Source organism: Myxocyprinus asiaticus, chromosome 28 (assembly GCF_019703515.2).
Source record: "Myxocyprinus asiaticus isolate MX2 ecotype Aquarium Trade chromosome 28, UBuf_Myxa_2, whole genome shotgun sequence".
Lineage (NCBI taxonomy): Eukaryota > Metazoa > Chordata > Actinopteri > Cypriniformes > Catostomidae > Myxocyprinus > Myxocyprinus asiaticus.
This window is the reverse complement of record NC_059371.1, coordinates 12753222-12775970: the sequence shown is the minus strand read 5'-3', so window position 1 is coordinate 12775970 and position 22749 is coordinate 12753222. Positions and strand designations below refer to the sequence as shown.

General features: G+C 40.6%; 1 protein-coding gene across 8 annotated transcripts in view; it reads left to right on the top strand.

Moving 5' to 3' along the window:
* LOC127419264 (neural cell adhesion molecule L1-like protein) overlaps nucleotides 1-22749 on the top strand; it is a 97936-nt gene that overhangs the window by 21139 nt on the left and 54048 nt on the right. For 6 of the 8 annotated variants that reach the window (XR_007893632.1, XM_051660529.1, XM_051660527.1 and 3 more), the window contains exon 2: nucleotides 17133-17321. The exons of 1 other annotated variant lie outside the window; for it this stretch is intronic. Coding sequence is in view for 6 of the 7 variants with exons in the window: in XM_051660529.1 (XP_051516489.1) it covers nucleotides 17183-17321 (139 nt within the window). In the remaining variant the exon portion in view is untranslated. Of the gene's footprint in view, nucleotides 1-2995; nucleotides 3094-17132; nucleotides 17322-22749 lie in introns of those variants that run through there. One more of the 8 variants, XM_051660528.1, reaches the window with a different exon arrangement.

Below are 22749 nucleotides of genomic sequence, written 5' to 3'. Positions count from 1 at the left end.
CAGTCTTCCAAGACCTATTAAAGAAGAAGAAAAACTTCTTTTAATGAGTCAGATTTCACATCCTCTTTTCAGATGTTTCAAAGTAACTCATGTCTGTCTCGCTTTGAACAGAACATACTCACGCAAATTTTTTGAAACAACATCACAGTTGAACTACAGGAACAATTCAATAGCAATTTCTCAGGGGCCTGGGTAGCTCAGTAGTAAAGACGCTGGCTACCACCCCTGGAGTTTGCCGTTCGAATCCCAGGGTGTGCTGAGTGACTCCAGCTGGGTCTCCTAAGCAACCAAATTGGCCCGGTTGCTAGGGAGGGTAGAGTCACACGGTGTAACCTCCTCATGATCACTATAATGTGGTTCGCTCTCGGTGGGGCACGTGGTGAGTTGTGCGTGGATGCTGCAGTGGATGGCGTGAAGCCTCCACAAGAACTATATCTCCATTGAAACACGCTCAACAAGCCATGTGATAAGATGTGCAGGTTGACAGTCTCAGATGTGGAGGCAGCTGAGATTTGTCCTCCGACACCTGGATTGAGGCAAGTCACTATGCCACCACGAGGACATAGAGCACATTGGAAATTGGGCAATCCAAAAAAATAAAATAAATAAAAATAGCAATTTCTCAGCAGAATTTATTTTTTCAGGTGGTATATTATGACAGCAGTGATCTTGGCCTGTGCAGTGATTTAATTATATTGTCAGATAATTATATACAATTCTAATCTGGTTGTTCACACTGCGCTGCATGATCCAAGTGGGCCAAATCAGACTGGAAAAGATCCAAAAATTATATTTTGGATGAATCTTTGGGAAACTTGTTTGGAAACATTCTGTTTGTTGCTGCTAGTGGCGGAGAAATGCATTCTTTAAGAAAACAAAAAACAAAAACAGTATAGATTCATATTATTGACTGTTGTATCAGTTATTAGTCATGTTGTAAAAATAATAATCTCTATCAGTATCATTCCAGAAAATTCTGTTTCAGAACATCCATTATACTGTCATAATCTTTTTTTTTTTTTTTTTTTTTTACACATAATTCCCCCCACACTAAAACTAAATTAGCATTTATTCAGTTTTTGGAGGGTCTAAAAAGTATTAATTTACACAACCTTTGCAGTAAAATATTTATATAATAATTCATTTGATTTCATTAGAGACATGGTGGCAGAAGTTGTTTGTGAGTTTTTTCTTCTGTTGCTACTGTGCATCTGGAAAGTACTCACAGCGCTTCACTTTTTCCACATTTTGTTATGTTACAGCCTTATTCCAAAATTGATTAAATTCATTATTTTCCTCAAAATTCTACAAACAATACCCCATAATGACAATGTGAAAGAAGTTTGTTTGAAATCTTTGAAAACTCCAGGTGGCTTCCGTCTGGCCACTCTACCATACAGGCCTGATTGGTGGAGTGCTGCAGAGATGATTGTTCTTCTGGAAGTTTCTCCTCTCTCCACAGAGAAAGGCTGGAGCTCTGTCAGAGTGACCATCGGGTTCATCGCTCAGTTTGGCCAGGCGGCCAGCTCTAGGAAGAGACCTGGTGGTTCCAAACTTCTTCCATTTACAGATGATGGAGGCCACTGTGCTCATTGGGACCTTCAATGCTGCAGACATTTGTACCCTTCCCCAGATCTATGCCTCAATACAATCCTGTCTCGGAGATCTACAGACAGTTCCTTGGACTTCATGGCTTGGTTTGTGCTCTGACATGCACTGTTAACTGTGGGACCTTATATAGACAGGTGTGTGCCTTTCCAAATCATGTCCGATCAACTGAATTTACCACAGGTGGACTCTAATCAAGTTGTAGAAACATCTCAAGGATGATCAGTGGAAACAGGATGCACCTGAGCTCAATTTTGAGTGTCATGGCAAAGGCTGTGAAAACTTATGTACATGTGATTTTTTTTTTTTTTTCGTTTTTGTTTTTTTAGTAAATTTGCAAAGATTTCAAACAAACTTCTTTCACGTTGTCATTATGGGGTATTGTTTGTAGAATTTTGAGGAAAATAATGAATTTAATCCATTTTGGAATAAGGCTGTAACATAACAAAATGTGGAAAAAGTGAAGCGCTGTGAATACTTTCCGGATGCTGTATGTATTATTGAGATGGTTAAAGCAGACGTTGTGCTGTTCGAGAGTGCTGACGGACAAGGATGTTTTCTGAATGGAAGGCAGATGAATAAGAGGCTCAGTCATCACTCTCTTCCTGCCTGTCCCAGATACTTCCAAACTTTCACTGCATTGCTGTGAGGGACAGATTAATAGCTCTTTCCCCCACTCTCTCTCCCCATCATCTCTAAAATGACTGCATACTGATATGAAAGTACGTTTGATTCATTTTTACAGAATTTATGCACTTAGCATGTAAGGTGCGGTGCTGACTAAATTATACGTGAATGGAAAGATGTGCTACTGCAGATCTGGCCATTTGGAGGAACACATTGGTGAGGAAATATAACATAATGAAGTTAGTACTACAAATTTGCTGTTGGAGCTATTGAACAGTGGTAAGCAATAGCATGTCCATCCACTCATCCATCATCTACATTAATTGTGGATTAGCACATCAATCCACCCATCCATCCACCCATCCATCCATCCATCAATCATCCATCCATCCATCCTAATCACTTGTTAACTCATCCATGCATCCATCCATTTGTAGAATTGGTGGATGGATTGATTACATGAAGTAATATTAAATACTTTTATAAACAGGACAGCAAGAATGAAAAAATAAATAAAACAACTTTTGTTGTCTTACTGATTATCTGGGCAGGACCTTTATGTAACCCTCTACAGCTCTTTTTAATGATTGGCATGCTTTTAAAATGGTCTTTCTACAAACAGGATAGGTAACCGCACGCTTCACTTTAGTCCGACGTGCCTCTGTGTTGGCTTAGCCCTCGAGTCACCTCCCTAATTCTGGTATTACTGGTTCTTGTTTTCTCTGAGTTGTCAGGATTCTGTCATAAGGTGCCTAAGTATTTGTATTCCAGCTACTGGTTGAGTTCATGCTTGTTTGGTCTCACTGCAATGGTGCAGTTGAAAGGAACACAGGCGTGAGAGGAAGACGATATCCAACGGTAAGTGTCTAATAGCTTGTGCAGTTTGTTTGTGATTTTTGGGGATTACCCAAAGGTTGCTCCTTTACATCTCAGGAGACTTAATGGAGTTCTCAGTTATGTTTTGTTGAAGTATTAGATGTTTCTCCTAAAATTTCTTAGGAGAAAAAAATAGAAACAAACGAGGCAGTTGTTGACAGTAAGAGAGCTATAGAATTATTGTGGATGGCATAGCTCAGATAATTTGGTCTAGCAAGAATTAGATTCGAAATGTTTGAGTTCATATAGAAATTTCTTTTGATGGCAGTCTTTGGTGTCTTGGCAATTCTGAGCAGAGTGGGTGACATTGTTGAGATCTTATGAGATTACTAGAGAAAAATCTGAGAAGTTTGACAAATTTAAATATTACAGAAATATTATTACAGATTTTTTTCTCTTTCCTACAGGTAGATCCGTAGATTATTTTTCAGCCTGCTATAGAATAGTCTAGTAGTCTTCTATTGTAAGACCATATTCTTACTATGAAAACTAGTAAAACAACTGCGTAGTAACAGGCCAAGGATGTGTAGATGTCAAAATATCTTTGAAATCTTGACAGCAGACATCCACATGTTAGGATGTAAACCCCCACAAAAAATGTGTTCAGCTGCTACATATAGAAATCATTTCCATGTTTTCACATGGAAATCATATGCTCACATACACACGTGTGTTCAACATATCTATACCTTTCCAACTCTTATTAACGTTCAATGAAATGCTGTTGAAGTGTTTAGAGCTGCATACAGAATTTGTAACATACCAGTTTGCTAAATATTTAATAAACAATACCCTAAAGGGCTACTTATTAAGTGTGAAGTATTTGCTTCAGTCTGTATAAAAAAAATAATAATAATAAAAAAATAATATAATATATATATAAATAATACAGTGACCCAAATAGGTATTTGAACATTTAAGCAGCACTTAAAAAGTTATGAATGTCATTACATGAGATAACAAAATACCAAATTAAGTGACATCTGCAAACAAATTATGCTAGACCTTTTCGTAGAACTGATTTATCTTTTTTTTTTTTTTTAACCAATTGTGCCAGGGTAATTTTTAGTGGATCTACTGTATAAAGTCAATTCCCCTTAAGTTTACACAGGTTCCCCCAGCAAGTTAACCACAGTTCATCACATGAACTATGGCCATGTACCACTAACTTCTGACTACCAGGGTTATGTCAGAACAGAATAACTCATTGTCAGTCGTAGAGCCCTATGTGATCTCATGAGAATTCATATGTATTCTTATGTAAAGTTTGGTTCTATCAAACATACATTCTTTTACCTTTGCATGGACAACAAAACGTACAATGTTGACATATTGACAGAATCTAAAAGTAATCATTTTACATATTAACACCTATAGAAATGTACAAATGTTTACATGTACTGTTTGAATTGATTAATATTTAATCATTCATAGAATTAATCAGTTAATTACATTTAATTCATAAACAATGAGATTAGTTAAATGCCATCACATTTATTTAACGCAGTTGACATTATAATATGACATTTTAATGGTTTCATTCAGTTCTGTGTTATTTCTGCCCTATACAACGTTTTAAAGGATTAAAACTCTTTAATCGTTAAATCATTTATTAAGCATTTTAATTTTGTTTGTCATGGGACACAAAAGGAGTTTTCAGAATATGCCAAAAAGCAAAATAAACCACAAAAAGCACCATAAAACAATAATAAAATTAATCCAAATCTTCACAGACCCAAATTCAAGCCTTTTAATCAATGATCTCCATCTCCATCCACTGCAGCGCCGTCACGCCCGCTGTAACAGTCAACCTGCGTTGGTTTTGTTTTCAAAATTCAAAAATCGCCATCTCAAGCATTATGACCAGAGGTTTTACGGCAGTGATGTCGAATGCTCATTGGCGACATGCCGTATTCAGTGATGGATATGTTTGAATGAGATATGACAGCAATGATACGGTGTGCATCAGAAGAAGATTTACAGAGATTAATCATTTAAATTCTACTCTCCACCTCACACAGTGCTATTGTATGCCGTCAGGGAACACATCGGATGCAGCGCATCGCCCTTTGGACTACATTTGTACTGAATTTTGCCATTTTTCTAAATAAATTATTGTGATTCAATTTATCTGCATGTTACTTGTTTATATGCTTAATAAATGGTTACGGTTAGGTTTAGGAGTAGGTGTTGGATTAGCGGCTTTAAAATAAATATAAATTAATATATTTTAACAACAATTATTGCTACTGTACATTAATCTAATTGTTACATGTTTTTATATTGTTGAAATGTGGTTATGTTTAGAGGTTGGGGTGGGATTAAGGAATCTAAAATATTTATAAAACAACAAAAATGTACAAATATATTTGTAATAGATTCGTGTATTCAAATATTTGTAATGGATTTGTCAATATTTTAAGTATCTAAAGCTGTATATAAGTACAAATGTTTACGTTTTAGATGCTTTAAAATGTCCATATTGTACATTTTAGTGTCTATCCAAATGTACAAACATGTACAGTACATTTAAATGTTACAAATATCTACCTACATTAATGAGATCAGGCTGTAGAGCCAGCATCTGTAATGAAGTTCCGAACTTTTTTAGTTTGAGATCAGTTACTTGTTAGACATACAGGCTGTCTTTTATTTCACTACACACTAATCTGTCATGTTTTACATTTTCACTACAGTTTATTACGGGTTAAAGAAAATAAGGATCTATACTAAGATCTATTTATGTAATCCCAGACTGACACAATGCTGTTGAGATCAGGGCTTTTTGGGGTCCATACCATCTGTTGTAGGACTTCTTGTTCTACTTCTGTTCTATTCTATTCTTAAATTCTATTTAAAATATATATATTTCCTATTGACACACTAAAGCAGAAGTTTTAAAATCTAAAGACACATTTTTGTGAAACATACTTCTGCAGGTGCAGCATTTTGCTGTCATTTTCAGCGACAGATCATGTGAGAAAAAAAAATGAAGCAATAAATGTTTTGTACATGAAAAACTGTTCTTTACGTTGTTTTAGTAGAATTTAAACATGATTTAATCTATTAAAAAATTTGTATTTACGATATATCTCCACTTTATACAGAGCACCCCCATTATTTTTAGAAGCACCCTCAGTGATTTTGATCTGGAACCAGGCCTGATTGAAGTCTTTAACACCGTGACTCTAAAAATGATAGGCGTTATGCATTATGTATAAAGAAGATGCTGAAAATTTAGCGCAGTTACTGTCTATCACTTTTACTTAGCCCAACAACAACATAGGACAAAGCAATCAAACAATGAACTCTGTCTGGCTCAACATAACAAACTCAGAACATTCAATCAATCAGCACTAATGCTCTATTGACCACTCCTTGAATGCACAGAGCAATATGCATAAAATCACACGGTTAAAGCATGAATAACTTATCATATATGTTAGCTGTGCAACTTTTAAAGGTAAGCTATACTACCTGGTAAAACAATCATGAACTGACCATTTGAATTACTGTAAAAGGTAATATTGGCTATATCTAGATGGCAAATGTACACAAACACAAAACTATTTGTATCGGTGCAATGTATCGGCCGATACTTAAGACTAGGTACTTGTATCGGTCTACACAAATTGGCGTCGTTGCGTCTCTAATCTCTAGTTCTGATTCTGAACAGCTGACAGAAAATACCAGATATTTAGCAATATCACACTCGCAATCTTTCTATTTGGCCCTAAATCAGCACTGCTATGATTTACCTATGGCACTTGGCCTGCGGCCAAATCACAGCAGTGCTGATTTAGGGCCAAATAGCATGATTGCGAGTGTGATATTGCTTATATACAACAGTTCAATGAACATGTACATTTAAAAAAAAATAGGAAAAACTGAGTACGGTCACAAAAAATGCTTATGTAAATTACTTGTGCGACGGATCAGAATCTGCCATTGCTGGTTCATATCAAATGATGTGACAGTGACACGCTCCTTTTATACGCATGCAAATTTTTATTCTCTTCAGAATTTTGATTTACGTACAGTTAAATGATAGGGAATGTAAGTATTAATAATCATTTTCATCTACTAACACAAAAATCATGACTAGTATTATCAATGATTGTATCAGCATGCACTTCACTTCTACAAGTTGATTTTGATTTAAAAAAAGTAATTCATGTATTCAGATATGAAAAAAATAAACCAAAAATATTTCTACATTCAAATGACACTTTAAACGAAACAAAAATATAATCAAAATAATGAAGTTGTACAAAAATCATACCAAATCCAAACATTTTATTATATTTTTCTTCCACCGGCCCCTTTTGCAGTGACTTAAAAATCAATCTCAACAATAGGTGGAAAATTACTAGTAGGCTACAAATTAAATCATAAATACAATTGTAAATATACAATAATAATAATAATACATTTAAACATAACAATAAAATAATAATAAAAAATAATTGAAAAAATAAACTATGACCTCCAGGGAGCCACGAGTTTGAATCCAGGGCGTGCTGAGTGACTCCAGCCAGGTCTCCTAAGCAACCAAATTTGCCCGGTTGCTAGGGAGGGTAGAGTCACATGGGGTAACCTCCTCGTGGTCACTATAATGTGGTTCGCTCTCGGTGAGGCATGTGGTAAGTTGTGCGTGGATGCCGTGGAGAATGGCGTGAAGCCTCCACACGCGCTATGTGTCCGCGGTAACACGCTCAACAAGCCACGTTATAAGATGTGCGGATTGTTGGTCTCAGACGCGGAGGCAACTGAGATTCGTCGTCCGCCACCTGGATTGAGACGAGTCGCTACACCACCACGAGGACTTAGAATTGGGCATTACAAATTGGGGAGAAAAAAAATATAAGAAAAATAAATAAAAAAATAAATTAATTAATTAACCATGACCTTTAGAAAGTTTAATACAAATCTAAAGTGATTGCCCCTGAAAAATTGCGATTGTCAGGGACATTAGTTGATGTTCTGTACTTTCAGAATTTGGACATTAACTTTATTACCACCTGCTGGTGGAATCTCCAAACTGTAAATGCAGGAACTGAATTTAAACTTTGCGCTAAGTTAAGAAGTGGTATTGACTTAGCGCAACGACTTATTTCTCAGGAAAATGGCAAATTGCACTTTGAGCCACTTCATTAACATAAAATAAACCCACAGTTTGCACTCCCACTCACGCCCACTTGTACTTTGCGCTGGCACGAACATTGCACTTAGAATTAGCGCTTTCACGAAAATTGGATAAGACGTTACGCACGGTCATAGCCCTGCACTTTGCGCACTCACGAAAATAGTGCCCTCAGAGTAATAAATTTGATAATAGCAAAATTTTGACCAATTGCCAGCCACTGACTTGCAATAGCAAGTATCAAATCATGGTTCATGCTTGTGATTTTAACTTAAGCCAGTTGACTCTTTAGAAAAAGGAATCAGCCCTTCGAAATGTCCTGCCCTTGTTGTAATTGGAAACTTTTTGTTTCAATAGGAAATATGTCAACACAGGAAAGAAAACTGTGCTTTTCGAGTCATTTCATGGGATCTTTATGTGTCCAAATACTCTTTGAAAAAACTGTATGTGTGTGACACAGAGAAAGATAGAGGGTAACACTTTACAATAAGGTTCCATTCATTAACATAATGTAATGATTTTAATATCATGTACAAACAATGAACTATATATTTTTACAGAATTCATTAATCTTTGTTAATGTTAGTTAATCAAAATACAATTGTTCATAGTTAGTTCATGTTACTTCATAGTGCATTAACTAATGTTAACTAATAAAACCTTTGATTTTAAAAATGTATTAGTACATGGTGAAACATTAACCAAGCTTAACAAAATGTATACAAGTATTGTTCATTGTTAGTTTATGTTATCTAATGTTGTTAACTAATGTTAACAAATGAAACCTTATTGTAAAGTGTTTCCAGATAGAGAGTGAGATAGAGAGAGTGAGAGTGGGAATAAACACATTGGTTGTGACATGCCTAAAAAACCTTAGAGCTGAACTTTTCACACGCTCTACACACCACAGTCTGAGGATTCTCACATAATTGGTTCCATATGTGACAGGTGTTCTGATACACCTCTAACGTTGCAGTTGTAAGATTTACAAGATGAAAAGAGGCACATCAATGGGCAACATACCTGCTTTTAATTACAGGTGCTTTTATGTTTTAGTATGCACTATGAATGAATGTTTTGTGACAATGCTTATTAATTTTCTCACCAGCCTGCTTGGATTTTCTTTTCATTTTTAAAGCTTTGTTTGTTTTGTCAAAAACATTTGACTGATGTTGTTTAACCTCCTGTGCAAAGAAAAAGAGTTTCCTGAATAATGATTGAATTAATGAGCATGTTAGCTGCAGACCAAGGTCAAAAGGCAGCTGTCACAGCAGGCAGGGGCTTTGTTTTCAGGGACACAGATATGCTATCAACGGAGTTTGAAAAGTCTTTCAAATACAAAGAAAGAAAGAAAGAAAGCAGTTTGCTGGCCATTTAACGAGAGACACGTCTTGTTTCATAAACGTATGACTCATGATTTGAAGATGGATGCTGTGACAGTTTTTGAAAGCATCTGCTCATCATTTCTGTAAAATATGTCATGTAGGAGGTGACACATCTTTACACAGTTTGAGGTTGAACTCGTAGTGTCAAAGTTTAATTTCCCATCAGAGATGTGGTGGTCACGTGATTATGCCAGGTTCATGCGAGTGTTTGGCCTAACCAGTGACCATGATGAGTGACAGGAAATTTTGTTTATTGCTTGGTTTTTTTAACTGCAGCAATGCACTGGGTAGCCTTGCCTACAGTGAAATATCGCTTGTCCAAAATCCCGCTCCATATAATTGCACTTTAAAAGGAGTTCTTAAACGAAGGTTTGGAGGAGCTTGCTCATCTAATCTGCCAATCAACCTGCAGGCTGCAGAGTACATAAGTCACCACTTACCTCACTCTAGCAAAAGTCTATCCGGCATCCCTCCAACTCTTTATCTCCATCCTAAGTCTTTCAAGAGTTCCTGCCCTATATTTTCTTCCATATATTAAGTAATACCTTAGGGGAATAAATTTAGAGCTCGAGTTGAGCCTCATCCTTGAGCCCCTCCTTTGCGGACTCTACCCACTGGTGGCTTCTTCCTAGCAGCTTGGCTTCCCTGGGCCACGGTGTGTGAGGGGAATAGCGGACCCAGCATCCTGCCTGGACCCAGCATCCTGCCTGTTGGCTGCAACATGTGCTCCAATTCCGGGATGCAGTTCTGGCAATACATGTAACTCACACCAGACCTTTCCCGCGCCATTCCTGGACCTACAGAGACGCCAGTGGGTAGTCGCTGCACCCCTCCTTTCTCTCCTGCCCACTCCTGTTGGGAGCATAGGAAGGGCAGATTATCCAAAGGATGGGGCATCACTGATGTCAGGGGAGGAGGCGTCATGTCAAGAACATGAAGTGTCGCCCCTGTCGCATCTCCACTCACTCCCCTCCAACTGCGCTGTCTCTACCCACAAAAGAGCCCGCATTCTCCACCACTGTCAAGCCTCGGAGAGGTGTTTACTGGACATAATAATAAACATAAAATGTTAATAAAAGGGGAATAAAAGAGTCCTTACGGTAAAGTGTCCAAAACAAAGGAGAACCTGGTGTCCTCACGGTGCATGGGGCTATGTGAAGGAAGGGTAGTTCAAAGAGGGTAAGGTCCAGGTATAGTGTATGGGGTCAGATGGTCGCAACATGCTACCCCTACATGGTCTGGGGCATGAGGGGTAGTGGCTTCTTCCTAGCAGCTCGGCTTCCCTGGGCCGTTGCATCTGAGGGGAGTAGCGGTCCGGCATCCTGCCCGTTGGCCACAACATGAGCTCCAATCCCTTTGCATTGTAATTTTTATTGGTTGCTCCACAACATGACATATAACAAAGCAAACCATTCATGTACAGAGTCAACCATTAAACCCCATTGTTTCCCTTCCCCCCTCCTGACCCCCAGACCACCCGACCCCCAACAAACATCCCTGTGGCCAAAGCCCGAATACACACGCAGATAAAAAAATAAAAAATAATAATAATAATATATATATATATATATATATATATATATATATATATATATATATATATATATAAAATAATAATAGATGTTTACTTATCAATGTAATGACTCCCCTGCTCTTACTTGAGCCAGCACTAAAGAAAACATGTCCACCCCATATCTTCCCAAATTTTCAGCTTCCTGCGGGGAAAGATGCATTTCTTGAAGAAACACAATATCATATTTCTTACGTTTAAGAAAAGAAATAACCTTCCTTCTTTTTATGGGGTGCCCCAACCCATTCACATTCCACGTGGAGAAAGACAATCCACTCATATTAACATCTGACATTTTGACATATTAAAAAAAAACTAAAATTAAAAAGGCCACATTCCAACATTAGTGCAACAATCAATCCCAGAACAAAACAAACAGAAAATAGAAAAATGTGCGCATTAACCCCGCGCATGACTGCACCAACTGGCATCCATCCCTCTAAACTCAAACAGTCCATGTACGTCTACGAGAGTCCCCATGACAACTTTGCCGATGGATTGCTCAAGTCCGGTGTTATTATACAAAAATTTGTAAGACAGAATTACACAATAGAAGATAATCTTAAAAACAAACCCCAGTCCATAAGCGGAATAAAAAAAATAAAAAAAACATGTAGATTCATCCACTTAATTGTCTCAAAGGTGTGTTCCTTAACAAAACAAGCTCCAGCTGCTAGCGGAACCAGCAAAAAAAAAAAAAAAAAAAAAAAAAAACTAGGGCCGTTAAGTTCTTCGGGCAGTCAAACTCACTCCAATGTCCTGCAAGAGGAGGCATAAGCACCCAAAACTAGCAGATTCATCCACAAGCTGTCCCGAAGAAATTATATTACACAAAACAAACTCCAGCCGCTAGGCGGAACCAGAACAAAGAAATGAAAAAGGCACCCAGCTTCCTCGGGCAGTCGAGTATATGTTCAATGAGTCGGTCCACTAGGCGGCAACATGAAAATCACCAAAAGGCTTACTCACTCCTATGTTTTTATGTAGGACAGTGCTTGCTGTGGGCATGTAAATTCTCTACGTCCATCCTTAGTATCTATTCTCAGTTTGGCCGGAAACATCAGAGCAAAGGCGACCTTCCGTTGATGTAAATGTTTCTTGCATTCCCTGAATCGTTCACGTTTCTCTCTTGTCGAATTTGCAAAGTCTGGGAACAAGAAAATGTTGTGGTTCTTCCAAGAAAGCTTTCCTTTCCTTTATTCCTCATCTCGCATAACACGATATCTTTATCAGATGATCTCATAAATTTGGCCAGAGTTGATCGGGGCCTGTCTCCCTCCATGGATCTCTGAGCCGGGACTCTGTGAGCTTGCTCGATTTCCAGCTTATGGCCTGTTATGTTGAGCAGACTCGGGAAGAGCTCGTCTAGGAATTTCACCATATCTCTGCCTTCCTCATGCTCAGGAATTCCAACAATTCAGACGTTGTTTCGCCGATTACGATTCTCCAAATCCTCCAATTTTTCCCAAACGCGCTGCAAGTCTATCTTGGTCGCTAGCCGATTAACATCTAATTCCCTCTTCGATGACTCCAGATAATCAATCCGTCTCTTGACATCCGACAATTTCTTCTCCATGGAAATAATCGTTCGACATATTACAGCAAGATCCTCCAGGTCTGCAACAACCTTTGTCAGCATCGCAGACACATTCATCAGTTCATGCCGGATTTCTTTCAGTTCACCGTCCGAATTGAATCCGGGGATTCCGGGAATCAGCTTGAGCACGTAAGTGTCTTTTAATGTCTCCAGAGCCCGAGGATTTTGAATTTTTAGACATTGTCTTCCTAGAACAGTTAAGAATCAGGGTGTATCGAATCTCACCGTTTACGACACAAATAGAATTAAAATTAGCAAAGTGCGCAGAGCTCGCCGCTCACACGTCCGCTCCTTGCACGGTGCCATGTGACTCCATTGTCTTTAGTTCTTAATTTGTAGGCTATTAGTAATTTTCCATCTGTGTTGACATATGCTTGTGTGATGGCAAATGGAGTCGTTGGAGATGATAAATGTTTGGATTTGGGGAGGTGGTTAAATAAGATTTTTTGATCACTTCGTTATTTTATTGCTTTTTTCGTGTAGTTTAAAGTGCAATTTGAATGGGGGAAAAAAAAAGTATTTTTGTTTGTTTTTCGTGTTTCAATAAATGAATTAAATTTTTAAAGCAAAATCAATAAAACAAAAAAAATCACCTACCCTCGGCAGGGTGTTGACGATGTAATCGGATATCATGATATTTTTTAGGACAAATATTTTTTACATATCGCCCAGCCCTATTGTGTCCATTATGTGCACTTTGCATGCTTTGTGTATAGTTCACAGTCCGGGATCATGTTATTGTCCTATGTGTGTTATGCTGTGTAGAGAGGTAAAGAGAATGTGTCCTTCACTTTGTTGTTATGGCTATGTTTGTAATTTTTACATGCCATATGGTGGTAGAAAGCATTAAGAACAATAGGTGGGTCATTCAGCCCACAGACATGATACAGAGCACCATGTCTAGTACTTAAAAAACTACAAATGAAAAACCTCAGAACACTCTACTCATTAGAAACATAAAAACTGTGATTATCATAAAATTATTACTTCTGTTTGTCAACAAGTAAGCATTTCGAAAAGGACAATGATATCTGCTTGCATCTGCTGAACCTATAAGAAGGCATTAAGGAATTAAGACAGTAGACTTAATTGAAGAAAGAGGATTTTCACTGTTGACATGCACACTACACAGACTATCACCAATCAAAGCAGTTTCCTACTTGATTGCTCATTAAACCATGTCTGCCTTCCCTGTTTCACTGTTTGCAAATAATATTTGAGCATAAAATTATTCAAAAGATATTTTACTGTATCGGGTTTACTCACGGCCAAGTAAATCTGCTGATTTTTTTTTTTAAACATCTCATGATTTCTGTGTTTGAATGTCAAAGTTGTGTTGTTGTGAGTTGTAGACAGGAATTCCAACACTTCCTTGTTCATTATTTAATGGTCTGTGAATAGCTTGGCGGATCAGGCTTTGTTTGAATTGTCAAAGGTTTATTGAGCCTCCTAGAGTGGTGAGAGGCTTTGCCGACATATGTCTCTTCACAGAATCTCCTTTAGCGCTTCGCTGGAGTGCCGGGGCATGTTTTAGGCATGTGCAAGAATTTGTGGAGCGTACTGTGATTCTTTGTCTGAATGCTGTTTAATACTATCAGTGCTTCCCTGGGAATTACTGCTGGACTATATGTGTACTTGCAGATTTGTGTAAGTTAGTACAGAGTTTCCTTGTTTTGTTTGCTGGGCTGTTTCATTAAAAGTTTAAAGTATGCAGTTGTGTAGTGACAGTGAAGCAATTGGAAAAGGTGTAACTGTAAACCTCAAAATGTTTCACTGACGTTAGCTGGTAATATCTCTCTGTGCTCAGCCTCAGTGGTTTGTGTATAAAATATCCAGTTTCTCATACTCCGATTCAGTGGCGGTTCTAGCTTGTATGGCACCCTGGGCGGAACCCGCTTCAACACGCCCCCAAAGTTGTGTGGGGGGGGGTGAGAGATGTGTGGGTGCCACATGCCGCCCCCCTGCAAGATGCCGCCCTGGGCAACGGCACATGTCACCCATGCCTAAATCTGCTACTGCTCAGATTAACAATAACATTGACTTGCAGTGCATGCTGTTTTTTTCAATAAGTTGTTCATTCTATATAAACCTGTAGCTAAACGATTGCAGTATAATTTGAAGCGCAAGTATTCAGTTCTGCTATAACTCCTGATGCAGATTATAACTGCCAGATTTAAAGTTTTAGGAATGGTGGTTTTATGTTTGTGTACGTGTGAGTTTCATGCTTGTTTGCATGTTTGTGAGTGAGGGTAGAGGTTTACTCCATGTTGTCTTAAGAAGGATCAGTCACTTGTCAGGGTCTGCAGAGGTCACCAGACTCACTCTTTTTAAGCCTGCCAGTCAAAAGTTTGGGATTGATTAGTTACAACATTAATTATGCATTTACTGCATGTAGGCAACCATGATTTGTTGTTTAAATATTTCAAAAATGGCTAAATATAAATAGATAGATAGAGAGAGAGAGAGAGAGAGAGAGAGAGAGAGAGAGAGATACAAACAGACAGATAGATAGAGAGCATCTTGTGTTTTTCAATGGAAGCAAGAAATTTGACTTTGTTCAAAGAAGTTAACATGATCAGTATCACAAATGTGCTTACATATGAATAGATGATGATGATGATGATGATTATTATTATTATTATTTTCAGTATCTTAAAACTTTGTTAAATTCCAAGTTTAAATAAAATTTTGGATCCCAGATTTTCGATAGACAGATAGATAGATAGATAGATAGAGAGCATCTTGTAAAGCAAGAAATTTCACACTTTGTACAAAGACGTTAACATGATCAATATCACAAATGTTCTTACATGTGAATAGATTATGATGATGATGATTATTATTATTTTCATTATCTTGAAACTTTGTTAAATTCCAAGTTTAAATTAAATTTTGGATCCCATATTTTCAGTCGTCTCAGTCTTTTGGACCCCACTGTACTAAACGTTTAAGAGTTGTGTTTATGTTCTCATACATTTTAATGAAATATACGTTTATGATCTTAATCAATCCTTTCTATTTTTAAACATATTTTTAAAATATAAAATGTTGTCAAGGTTTGCTAGTTCACATTAGTGGAAAATATATATATATTTATTTTCGGCTGGTACAACAGTATTGTCTACAGAATGTCCTAAAGCATGTTTTCCCTTTTGCCAAATGTCAGCAGTTCAGGGCATCACTGCTGTGAGTGCTATTAGCATGCTAATTTCTTGAGTCCTTCCAGGTGTTTTGATCACTCAAGCATGGCTCTCCTTAAAACAGGAACAGACTTAATCACCCAGCTTCCAAATTATGAGCCAGGGGCAAGAGAGCGAGAATCCATCACCTCTGGCCACTCCTGAATAGGGAGAGTTAATGTGAGGTAGATGCTGGTAATTTGCAGAGGCGGGATTCACTCTGTGCAGCTTGTGAGTGCGAGCGATTATATGTGGAACGAGCCTCTGGCGTAAATATGCTTCATGGTTCATCAGTCTTCACGGAGGCGTGAAGGCAAACAGTGCACAGAGTCAGCGAAATAAACAATGTGAAATTTTTATCCCAGCTGATCTGTCTGTCATTTCAGCCTTGCGATCTCTGAGTTACCAGACTTTGTTGAGAAATGTATATCTTTATGTTCACGTGAACTCCCCAGTTCTCTGTCATTTTAAAGGGGTTATATCATGAGGAATAACATTTTCCTTGATCTTTTAAGATAAAAGTTTATTGTACTTTGAAAGCCTTCTAACTTCAACATGATCACATGGGAAATTGTTGTTTCTGAAAGTTCCCTGAAATCAACCCCATTCTTCTGAATTACTGACAAGCGGCATCCCCCATTAGACATTTTTGCATCATTTCAAACTGCACCTTTCTCTCTAATGCAACTGATTGTGTGTTGCGAGAGCAACGTTTGAGACATGGGTTCTGTTACGGTGGGAACCAGAAATGAAAGGAAAATTGTGTTGAAAAACTAAAATATGACTGTTTTAAGGCACAAAAAACTTGACTAACATTATGAGTCAACCTCAGGGGAAAATGTTTTATGATATGACCCCTTTAAACACTAACATCTGCATGGGAGAGTCATGCTTACCACATTCCAAAGATTTTTTTGCAGTACCTGAAATTTATGGCAGGTCAATGATCTGCATTAATATGATCTCTCTCCTGCCTAATGTGAAAATATTTTAAAAGCATCTCACCTGCTATATCTAAAACGTTGAAAACACGTAAGACTACAGAGAACAACTCCTCAAATCCCCCTCTCTGTTTAAATACAGATGGATTTACAGTGTTAAAATATGTTCCCAGTTTTTACTCTTGTACTCTTTTATGTCTTTTTAGTTTTTTGCCTTGGAGGAGTCAGTGAACATTTCTAGCTAAGACACTAGGGGATGTTACAGCATCTTCTACTGCACCCTCCTGTGTGGTGTCCTCATCTGCAGGCTGGGATGAGGGGGCTCAGGGGCCTTTATGTCGGGCTGCTGAATACCTTCTTCTACACTGCATTTGCTCTTTATTTCCCACCTCATGGTTAGTATACCTTGACACTTAAATTTCTCTCAGATGTTTGACTTATCAGAGTAACTTCAGACAACTAGCACTTTTCTAGCTCATTTACAAGTTCTTACAAACTCCCTTTTTTCTTCAGTGTTATAAAGGTGAATCTCATGAACAGTGTTGGGTAAGTTACTCAAAACTAGTAAACAACTACAGACAACTAATTACTTCTCTAAAATTGTAATCAGATTACTTTACTGAAATCGAAAATGTATTCACATAACATCATGGTTACTTTCGTAACCTCCGTTCCCTGATGGAGGGAACGAGACATTGTGTCGATGTAGTGACACTAGGGGTCACTCTTGGGAGCCCAAAACACTTCTGATCTTTTGAAAAAAGGCCAATGAGAATTGGCAAGTGGAATTTGCATGCCACTCCCCTGGACATACAGGTATAAAAGGAGCTGGTATGCAACCACTCATTCAGGGTTTGTGCTGAGGAGCCGAGACAAGGTCCCGGCCATTTCAGCGTGTAGTTCAGCATTGTGGCAAGAGGGACACAACATCTCGTTCCCTCCATCAGGGAACGGAGGTTCCGAAAATAACCATGACGTTCCCTATCTGTCACTCACTCGACGTTGTGTCGATGTAGTCGACCAGCCCACTTACTGAGCCGGCAGCGAGTTTCTCCGCAAACTGGACTGCAACAGGGCTAAGGAGGATGTCATCCAGGGATCACAGTCTGTGAACACTACTGGGAGTCAAGAGACTAAATAGGCCAATGAAACCAAACACTATTGTAACTAACACAGCTTCTTACACAGTTGTTCTTTAATCCACAATGAAAAAATTTAATAATGCTTTCACATTGGCTAAATTTGCAGTTACTGATTAGTAATATAATTATTAATGTATTTTTACCATTCTTTCGCTATTCTTTCGCTATGCGCAAGCGGTACACCCGGCCAGCTATCCCGGAACTTACCTGCTTGTGTTTGCAACTACACGGGACAAAACCAACTCAACCTGTAGATTGTAGAACCTCGCAAAGGTGTTGGGTGTTGCCCAGCCCGCTGCTCTGCAGATGTCTGCCAAAGAGGCGCCAGTGGCCAGGGCCCAGGAGGCTGCCACTCCTGGTAGAGTGGGCTCGTAACCCCGCAGGGGGTAGCATGTCCTGAGCTTGATATGCCATAGCGATGGTGTCAATGACCCAGTGGGAGATCCTCTGTTTGGAGACAGCGCTTCCTTTCCGCTGTCCACCAAAGCAGACAAAGAGCTGCTCGAAGCTTCTAAAGCTCTGCATGCTATCCAAAGCTCGCACCGGACACAGCAACACCAAGGCTGGGTCTGCCTCCTCCTAGGGCGGTGCTTGCAGGTTCACCACCTGATCCCTAAAAGGGGTTGTGGGAACCTTGGGCACATAGCCCGGTCAGGGTCTCAGGATCACGTGAGAGTAACCCGGACCAAACTCCAAGCACAAGGTCCCTGTGTGCACATAACTCTCAAGAGTGAGCTAAGATCAGCCAGTCGTCGAGATAGTTGAAAATGCGGATGCCCACTTCCTTTAGCGGGGCAAGGGCTGCCTTTGCGACCTTCATGAAGAGGCAAGGGGACAAGGACTGGCCGAAGAGGAGGACCTTGTACTGGTATGCCTGGCCCTCGAAGGCAAACCGTAGGAAGGGTCTGTGTCGAGGTAGGACCGAGACGTGGAAGTACACGTCCTTCAGGTCTACCGCCGCGGACCAATCTAGATGTCGGACGCTCGCTAGAATGCATTTTTGCATCAGCATCTTGAACGGGAGTCTGTGCAAGGCCCGGTTCATTACTCGCAGGTCCAGAATTGGTCGCAACCAAACGCCTTTCTTTGGTACGATGAAGTAAGGGCTGTAGAACCCTTTCCTCATCTCGGCTGGAGGGACAGGCTCTATCGCGCCCTTGCTCAGGAGGGTCGCGATCTCCGCACGCAAGGTAGCGGCATTCTCGCCCTTCACCGAGGTGAAGTGGATGCCACTGAACTGGGGCGGGCGACTGGTGAACTGAATCGTGTAGCCGAGTCGGACGGTCCGGGTCAGCCGGCGCGACGGGTTGGAGAGCGCGAGCCACGCGTCCAAACTCCGGGTGAGGGGGACCAAGGGGATAATTGTATCGGACGTACCGGTGGGTGGGGCCTTGCGGCGGGGCGGAGATCGAGGTGCCACTTCGAGCCACAGCTGGGCGCCCAGGGGCGTGGGGTCCGCTGCTGGAGCGCCAACCCTGCCAAAAAGGAACTGTGGACGGCGGTCATGATGACGGCCGTGCACACCAGACTTGTGACCTAGGAAACAAGGAAACTGCTCTTTTGCTGAAACTTTGGGTACCGCAGCCTCTGGGGCATGCAGCGAAAAAAGAAACAAAAGATTCTCCTCCCAGCCCTCCACTGGGGGATGGAGTGGTCTGTGCACCGGCTCCAGAGGGATGGGTCTCCTTGCCCCTGGGTCGCCTGTCTCAGGGGCGTTTTGAAGCCTTCCTCGGGTTCTTGGTGGCCGGCCGTGAGACGGGAGGCATCTGCTTCCTGCGATGGGCTGCATGCCGGGGCTGGGCCATGGGGGCGGGCTGCGGCGGAGCCAGAGATGTTGCTGCAGGGAGACGCCCTTGGCAACAAGCAGATGGGTTGCGGGATCTTGAGCCGTGCCGAGGTAGGATGTGCTTTATAGCCTCCATCTGCTTCTTCACCGTCAAGAACTTCTGGGCAAAGTCCTCGACGGTGTCGCCGAACAGACCAACCTGGGAGATGGGCGTCAAGGAACCGTGCCTTGTCAGCCTCTTGCATCTCTACCAAGTTGAGCCAGAGGTGGCACTCCTGGACCACGAGAGTGGACATTGCCTGCCCGAGAGACCGCGCTGTGACCTTCGTCGCCCGGAGAGCAAGCTCGGTCGCCGTTCCTGCATCAATCCCGGGTCAGAACTCGTGCAGTTCTTTTAGCACCTTGGCTTGGTGTACTTGCAGGAGAGCCATGGTGAGCAGGGCGGAGGCGGCTTGTCCAGCGGCAACCTACAGGCCTTGGATGGGAGCTTCGGGCACCCGCGCCAGGTGGCAGCGCTCTGCGGACACAAGTGCACCGCGAGTGCCTTTTCCACCTGGGGGATCACCGAATACCCCCTGGACGCTCCACCATCGAGGGTAGCGAGAGTGGGGGAGCTGAAAGATCGGGACCGGGCAGTAAAAGGTGCATCCCACGACCTTGTCAGCTCCTCATGCAATTCTGGGAAGAAAGGAATGGGGGCCCAGGAACCAATCTTCGAGCCATGAGGGTTCAGGGGAGAGTGGAGGGTTCCACTCTAGCCCGACGCTCGTGGCCGCCCTGGAAATCATGTCCGTCATTTCCACGTCTGCCTGAGACTGGGCGACCATTCCCAAAGGAGGAAGCCCAGCTGAAGCCTCAGTGTCAGACCGGACGAGCCCGCTCTATGATGCTGCGCTCGAGAGCTCATCATCTTCCGAGGTGCCAGACGAGATGTTGAACCCGCCCTGAGACGAGCCGGTGATCTCGTCCGAGCATGCGATCGGGGCAAGCGAGCATGCTGGGCAATGGTAGGTCAGTGGGGGGATACCTGGTGGAGGTGGTCCCATTGAGGTCCCCAAATCACCCCCAGTGCTAACCGGCATGTCCTCATACCCATAGGTAGAAGGACCGAGGGAGGGAGCCGCTGGGGTGGCTTGCTTTCTTACAATTGCAAGCCGCGACCGCAACGGTGCCATGGTCATGTTCTTGCAATGAGGACATGATCCATCCACGAACGATGTCTCCACGTGGGCAGCGCCCAGACACGTAAGACAGCAATCGTGGCCATCGGAAGCGGAGAGATAGCGACCGCAACCAGGATTATCACACAAATGGAAAGGCATCTTTAAAAAGACGTTCCGTGTATGCCGCTCTTTTATGAATAGAAAATATACTCTTTTCAGAATATACTCTTTTTTTTTTTTGCTCTGCCAAAGCGCCCAGGGGCGTTCTCAGCACTGCACAGGCACAGAGGGGGAGAAGCCGCTGAAATGCGGCATCAAATCCAGCAAGATGTCTTTAGCAAGATGAGTTTTTTTTTTTTTTATATATATCTAGAGGAATTGTATTCAGTGCACTGAATGCAACCGCTGGGCCCCAAAGAGAAAATCTGAATGAGTGGTTACGTACCAGCTCCTTTTATAATGGTATGTCCAGGGGAGTGGCATGCAAATTCCACTCGCCATTTCTCATTGGCCTTTTTTCAAAAGATCAGAGGTGTTTTGGGCTCCCAAGAGTGACCCCTAGTGTCACTACATCGACACAACGTCGAGTTTGTGACAGATGGGGAACTAATTAATTTACTTTTAGGTTTCTTTCTAAAACAATTTTGATTGAAAAAAAATAAAAAATTCTGCTCACAGATTCAGAATATTGTCTATATTTCCTGTTGTTTTATTTTAATTGCCCATTCAGCTGTCACAGAAACACAAACAGATGACATGCCTTTTTGTTTTAATTATTTTAACATATTCCTTGAGGTTTACTTAAAATATTAGTAAAGTTTTTTTGCACATAAACAGTCATATATATTTGTACAAAATAAAAATGTGTCAAACACGTTCTGACCCTCTGTCAGAAATAGGGCTGGGAAAAAAATCTATTCTGTTACAAATCGCAATTTTAAAATCGTCTCCCTGATGAAAAATATATATTTTATTTAAAAAAAAAATTTTTTTTATCTTAATGCTACAATGATTCATAGATAAGATATGAAGCTATATTTGTGCAGAGTTCCATACTAACAGATTTTCTCTCTGAGAAGTTTTGTCTCTTTAATCTTTATGTTTAGTCCTTTAATACACTGCTGTTACAGCCGTGAAGCGCCATTTGTTCACTGTTGTATGTCAGAATCCTCTGCTGTGATCAATGTTCCTGTTATTATGCTTAATCCAAAAGTTCATTTGAGAGGTGTTGTGGAGAATATTTGTCGGAAATCATTCTGCAGATTCTGTCTGACACTGCTTTAATAAACAGTTTAGCTGTAAAAAGGCTTATCAAACTGTTTGATGCTGTAAACTAGGCTACGTGTCGTGCTCTGCAATATTTATAATCTAACAGCCAGGGTATTCATGCGCAGTGGCGGGTATTTTCACACATTTACCTCAACAAGAAATGCCAGTAGATACAAAGACGCGTGCTTGAGGAAACACACCTGATTATATTTTGAAGAACAGACAAATGATATGCCAGCAAAGCACGTTTGATTTGCTTTTTTGTTCAGAAGTTCATTTGCGGTTTGGCGCCATCATGCACAGCTCGATCGTGTCTCGCAGAACACGCGCAAATTGTAAATTCTCATCGCCCCCCCCCCTTATGCATATGCAAATAACATGCAATGACTTTGGGATTACAGGTGAATTGTCATGTGTCTCATAATTCAGTAAAGCCCCAGAAATGGTTCTTTAACAATTTTAC